At 37.2% G+C, this 6,857-nt stretch overlaps 1 protein-coding gene across 1 annotated transcript; it reads left to right on the forward strand.

Moving 5' to 3' along the window:
* Nucleotides 1-4,411: 4,411 nt before the first annotated feature.
* Nucleotides 4,412-6,410, forward strand: LOC124387160 (macrophage mannose receptor 1-like). Its single transcript, XM_046851320.1, has 2 exons — nt 4,412-5,613; nt 5,731-6,410. Exons 1-2 carry the CDS (start codon nt 4,832-4,834, stop codon nt 5,732-5,734), a joined length of 786 nt encoding a protein of 261 aa, XP_046707276.1. The 5' UTR covers nt 4,412-4,831; the 3' UTR covers nt 5,735-6,410.
* Nucleotides 6,411-6,857: the final 447 nt, after the last annotated feature.

The following is a 6,857-nucleotide window of genomic DNA, read 5'->3' on the forward strand; positions in this document are numbered from 1 at the left end:
AAATGCAACCAAAACAATGGCTCCTGCATTATTATCTATTTCTCACTAAACTCCACCAAAAAGATAAATATGTGATATACAGTACCACAGAAATGAACAAAGTTGATCTCCCCCCAAACTGCCCCCCAGGGTACTCTCTATTTTTTACATCAGTACAAATGGTACCAAGGCAGGAGGACACACAGGAACTGCAGATGGTGCCTCTTCTGGACCTGCAAATTACTTTATGGTTAGTTGGGCATGGTGCTAGTCAAGTATACCTGCTGTATCAATGTGGAGAACGAAGTGTACAATAGAGAAAGCTTTATTTAAAAGGCAGGCAAACAGATGCAAAGCATGAGACAAGGGCAAAAAACATGCAAAGTGTCAGACAATCTAAAAGGAGAGCAGACGAAGCGAAAGCTGGAATCCAAAAAGCAAAACATGATCTTAAGGCAAATATATTGGGCTGGGCATGTCAGGGAAATACGTCTCCGGGTTAGAGTGTGTGTTATAGTGACGTGTGAGTGCAGGGGAGGAGATCCACAGCATGGTAATGAGTACACACAGTGAAGATCTCTCAGATACATTCAGAACATTGTACTCTTCTAAATAAAAAATGAAGCATTATTTATTAAATCTGCAAGAGACTGAAAATGTAATTAGGACATAAATGTTTGCATGAAGTTTAGTGTTGTTTCTGTTCCCTGGTATTGTGTTACGAAGGTTAGTTAGGGTTCAGTGTTTATTTGCATGATTTGTATAAACACTACCTGAGAGGTGAAAAGCTTTGAGTTCTGTGTGTAGATTTACACTGATGCTTACAAGTAATACTGTAAAATAGTGAGATGGAAATGGGAGCAGTGTAGATGATTAAAACAGGGCTGATGTGATCATATTTTCTAGATCTAGTGAGGACTCTTGCTGCTGCATTCTGAACTAACTGAAGCTTATTTCTGCACTTACTCCAACACCCAGACAGTAAAGCGTTACAGTAGTCTAATCTAGATGTTACAAAAGCATCAACTAGTTTTTCTGCATCCTGTAACGACATCATATTTCTAATTTTAGCAATATTTCTAAGGTGAAAGAAGGAGATCCTGGTGATATTATTCACGTGAGACTCAAAGGAAAGACTCGGGTCAGTAATCACACCAAGGTGTTTGACTGCTGTACACACTGAGACAGAAACACCATGCATGTGGTCCTAGTAAAAGTATTTCTGTGTGGTGAAAACGTGATCCAATGTTGATTTATCTGGGAGATTATTGATAAAACTCGCTGCAGTAGTTGATGTGAATGTATGTTTAACACAATAATGTAGATACAGTGGTGTGAAAAAGTGTTTGCCCCCATACTGATTTCTTATTTCTTTGCATTTTTTACACTTTAATGTTTTGGATCATCAGACTAATGTAAATATTAGTAAAAGAGAACACAAGTGAACACGACATGCAGTTTTTAAATGAAGGTTTTTATTATTGAGGGAAAACAAAATCCAGAACTACATGGCTCTGTGTGAAAAAGTGTTTGCCCCCCTGTTAAAACTGTGGTTTATCACACCTGAGTTGAATTTCTCTCACCACACCCAGGCCTGATTACTGCCACACCTGTTCTCCATCAAGAAATCTCTTAAATAGGACCTGCCTGATGAAGTGAAGGAGACCAAAAGATCCTCAAAATTTAGACATCATGCAGAGGTCCAAAGAAATTCAGAAACAAATGAGAAAGAAAGTAATTGAGATCCATCAGTCTGGAAAAGGTTCTAAAGCCGTTTCTAAAGCTTTGGGACTCCAGAGAACCACCGTGAGAGCCATTATTCACAAATCACATTAACATGGAGCAGTGATAAAGCTTCCCAGGAGTGACCGGCCGAACAAAATTACCCCAAGAGCACAGAGACGACTCATCCAAGAGCTCACAACAACATCCAAACAACTGCAGGCCTCACCTGCCTCAGTGAAGGTCAGTGTTCATGACTCCACCACAGAGGCGGGAAGTACAAATACTTCATTACTTTACTTAAGTAGATTTTTTTGATAACAGTACTTTACTTTTTACTTTTACTCATTACATTTTTACACAAATATCTGTACTTTTTACTTCTTACATTTTCAAACCCGGCTCGTTACTTTAGTTTTAATCCATTGATTTGGTGAAATATTTTTTTTATTTTCACTGCGCGCCGATTTCAGCCGAACAACTGATTTCCTGTTACTGCGCGTCTTTTTCACTCTGCTGGTGTATAAAGTCCTGACCCTCACTCACCACAGATGTAGACTAGTTTATGGAGATAAGAATCAGCAGGCAGAAAGCAACAAGAAGTAAAGCTAACATGGATGAGACAGAGGGAGTCAGTGATGAGAACATGACTGAGAAATTTTTTTTAATTTGTTTTGTATTAAAATATATATAATATATAATACATATTTTTTTGGCTGTTACAATTCAAATTATTTTAAACGGCATTCAATTTTATTAACGATATCAATTCAGTGCACATTTCTGTTTTACCATTTTTTTGAAAAATATAAATAAATAAATAAATATAAAAGAAGCGAAATTAAAACATACACTTCTTCCAGATGTCCTTTTTAACTTAGATATAAAATAAATAAATAAACTCCACCGAAAAATATTTTAAATCAGTAAACTTTTGTTTTATTTCTGCGCCAAGTCTCAAATCAAACACCAAATCCGCCATGTTTTACACAATTTACCCTCTAGGGGGCGTTTTGTGGGTTTTTCCCTCATAATGGCGACACAAACTTAAATTACTGTCTTTATTGATCGTACAGATAAAAACAATACATCATTCAAATCTGTAAAATGTGTAATTTTATTTGTATTCACTTATAATAACAATAAATCGGTATGATTATGTCAAAGGTTTCTTGATTTGACTTGAAGAGGTGCAGTTTCTCCGGTTTCACCTCATTAACTGTCCGTGTGGAAACATAGCAAAGGTTCCGTTTAGTGCCCTGATGATTTACGTCATTTAAACCATCATTATTACTTTAAAACATTTACAAGAATTTTTTGTCTTCATGCTCTATGTTGCATCCATATTTCTCCATGTCCATGTTGCTTAAAGTATTAAAAACAGGAAGTATTAATATATGGGACATTTAGAACAGATAGAAATGTGTGATTAAATATATAATTTGATTAACAGCCCTAATATTAATATGATGTGAGGTTCAGATACCAACATGACACTAAAACAGGTCAGTGTAATAAATACTTTTTACTGAAGTACATGTCCGAGCCAAAACTTCTTTACTTTCACTTGAGTAAAAAAGTATAATCAGTACTTAAACTTTTACCCGAATATTTTAAAACATGAATCTCTGTACTTCTACTTAAGTAAAGAATGTGTGCACTTTTGCCACCTCTGCTCCACCATGAGAAAGAGACTTGGCAAAAATGGTCTGCATGACAGAGCTCCAAGACCAAAACCGCTGCTGAGCAAAAAGAACATAAAGACTCAGCTCAGTTTTGCCAGAAAACACCTTGATGATCCCCAAGACTTTTGGGAAAATACTTTGTGGACTGACGAGACAAAATATGAAACTTTTTGGAAGGAGTGTGTCCCATTACATCTGATGTAAAAATACCACCATATTTAAAAATAACAGACATCATCCCAACAGTAAAATATGGTGGTGGTAGTGTGAAGGTCTGGGGCTGTTTTGTTGCTTCAGGACCTGGAAGACTTGTTGTGATGAATAGAACCATGAATTCTGCTGTTTACCAAAAAATCCTGAAGGAGAATGTCCAGCCATCTGTTCATGACCTCAAGCTGAAGCGAACTTGGGTTCTGATCCAGAACACACCAGCAAGTCCACCTCTGAATGGCTGAAGAGAAACAGAATGAAGACTTTGGAGTGGTCTAGTCAAAGTCGTGACCTGAATCCTATTGAGATGCTGTGGCATGACCTTAAAAAGAGGGTTCATGCTGGAAAAACCTCCAATGTGGCTGAACTACAACAATTCAGCAGAGATGAGTGGAGTAAAATTCCTCCACAGCGCAGAAACAGACTCAGTGCAGGTTTTCACAAACGCTTGATTGCAGTTGTTGCTGCTGAGGGCGGCCCAAGCAGTTACTAGGTTTAGGGGGCAAACACTTTTTCACGCAGGGCCATGTAGTTTTGAATTTTGTTTTCCCTCAATAATAAAAACTTTCGTTTAAAAACTGCATGTTGTTCACTTGTGTTTATCTTTTACTAATATTTACATTAGTCTGATGATTTGAAGCATTAAAGTGTAAAAAACATGAAAAAAATAAGGAAATCAGGACGGGGGCCAACACTTTTTCACACCACCGTGTGTGTGTGTGTGTGTGTGTGTGTGTGTGTGTGTGTGTGTGTGTATGTATGTATGTATATGTATATATGTGTAAATATAAATAATATGCTTTGACTGAGGCAGATTTTAGGAGATGAGGTAATGATCTAAAATGATTTCAGACTGTGGAATTATGACTAAATTTTATATTTAATCCAAATGTTAATATTAAATCAAGATTGTCTCCACTATGAGTGGCTCCTATAACATTCTGATTTCTACTGAATCTACAATAAATCTGATTATCACAATGAATATTAAAGTCACAGACAATGAATGTTATGAAATCCACAAATTCTAGAGTCTGGCCCCTGGGGGTCTATAAATAATAATGGATGGAATTGACTGACTAGACTTGTTTTTAGATGCTACATATGTAATGTTAGTGTCAAAAACTTTAAATGTGTTACATTTGTGTTAAGTTTTTTGTGTGATTGTTCTATGGGTCTTGGTGCTTTTGCTCCTGCATATGTTTTGAATACATTTGTAAGTGGTTTAAGTATAAATGTCTGGGTTTTGCTATCAGAGACATAGAGATCTCAGACACTTCAGAGCAGAGATGAAATCGCTGGTTTATATCTTCCTGCTGATGCTGGGGTGTGGTATGACTGGAGCTCTGACAAGAGAATATATTTTTGTTAATATTCCCATATCATGGCAAGATGCTCGGAGTTACTGCAGAAAACTCTACAGAGATCTGGCTACTGTTACCACCACAGAGGAGAAGAATTCTCTTTTACAAACTGTAACTGGTGGAGGTCATTGGATTGGGTTAAGGAGAACAGGAACCACCTGGACATGGTCTGATGGAGAACAGTATTCTTTCATGAACTGGTATAGTGGCCAACCTTATTTTTCATATATTGGGAATGATTGTGGCTCATTGGGCACTGAGCATACAACATTCTGGGTGAATTACAACTGTCAAGATCAGAGGAAGTTCCTCTGTTATCGGTTTCTGATCTTGGTGAAGGAGAAGAAGACCTGGGAAGAGGCTCGGGATTATTGCAGGTCTACCTACACCGGTTTGGCCTCCGTGACCTCCAAATCCAGTCTGAGGCAGCTGAAACTAGAGACCATTCAGACGGAGACCGAGAGTGTGTGGACTGGGCTGAGCTTCGTAGATGGTAAATGGCTCTGGGTGAGTGTGGAAACACTGGGGGACCTGGTCTCAATGTCATCTCAATGTCCAGCGCCACCTCAGAACTGTGGATCTCTCAACACCACCACAAACACCTTGAACATCCACAACTGCAATGATAAGTTGAACTTCGTCTGCTACTGGAAGTGAGTAAAGAAAGATTCAGAAAAAAAACAAAAAAAATCATGATGTCTAACATTTCATTTCAAAGTCGCTTTCTAAATGATATGTCCTCGTTCTGACTGCTCTCTTTTTCCAAACAGGTGATTTCACTCAAAGTAAACGTGTACACATCACATTCACACATCACTATCTAGCTGATGAGAGGGATGAGACTAAGAAGGGAACCTCAACCTCATTTAGTGACACTGAATGTTCATGCATTACAGTTCCATCATTGTTGATGTTTCCAACTGTTCACTGTTTTACCTCCACAAGAACTTTATGGATGTGCAGAAATTTCATGTGGAAAACGTCATCATTAAACTACAATACTGTCATGCAGTGAATCCTGGTGTGGAATGAACTTATTAGTAACTTCTTTAGAGCTTTTTAACAGTCTGTTTATTTCAACATTAAATCTAAAAAATCTACAGCGTTTATCTTCAGCTTTTTAGAAATATCTTTTAGTTTTAAGGGGAAATTTTAAAAACAATTTTAATGTAAATTGACAAATAAGTAAATCAAATGTGAATTGTGTACAATAAACTTCTTTTTCTGTGAGGATTGAGAAATTATTGTAATTATTGTGATTTAAACAACTGAATATTAAACATTTTATGTGACAAGAAAATCATTTGCTCTGATAATAATGATTTACAGTGTGTTAATGATGTGTGTGTAATGCATTATTGTGTGTAATGTGTAATAGTAAGAGTGAGTGATCAGACTGATCTTCCTTTTACAGCCATTCGGATTTAATTAAAACACAGAGATATATTTATGACCTTGGTGTGATTATTGACCCGAGTCTTTCCTTTGAGTCTCACGTGAATAATATCACCAGGATCGCCTTCTTTCACCTTAGAAATATTGCTAAGATTAGAAATATGATGTCGTTACAGGATGCAGAAAAACTAGTTCATGCTTTTGTTAATTCTAGATTAGACTACTGTAACGCTTTACTGTCTGGGTGTTGGAGTAAGTGCAGAAATAAGCTTCAGTTAGTTCAGAATGCAGCAGCAAGAGTCCTCACTAGATCTAGGAAATACGACCACATCAGCCCTGTTTTAATCATCTACACTGCTCCCAATTACATCTCACACTGATTATAAAATACTACTACTGACGTATAAAGCACTTAACGCTCTCACGCTGCAGTATCTGAGTGAACTTCTGTACCAGTATGATCCTCCACGCCTACTTAGATCAAAAGGTGCTGGCTATCTGT

This window comes from Silurus meridionalis, chromosome 6, assembly GCF_014805685.1.
Source record: "Silurus meridionalis isolate SWU-2019-XX chromosome 6, ASM1480568v1, whole genome shotgun sequence".
Lineage (NCBI taxonomy): Eukaryota > Metazoa > Chordata > Actinopteri > Siluriformes > Siluridae > Silurus > Silurus meridionalis.

Excerpts from the sequence above, each read along its gene's own strand:
- LOC124387160 (XM_046851320.1), top strand. The coding sequence starts at position 4,832 with ATGTCTGGGTTTTGCTATCAGAGACATAGAGATCTCAGACACTTCAGA.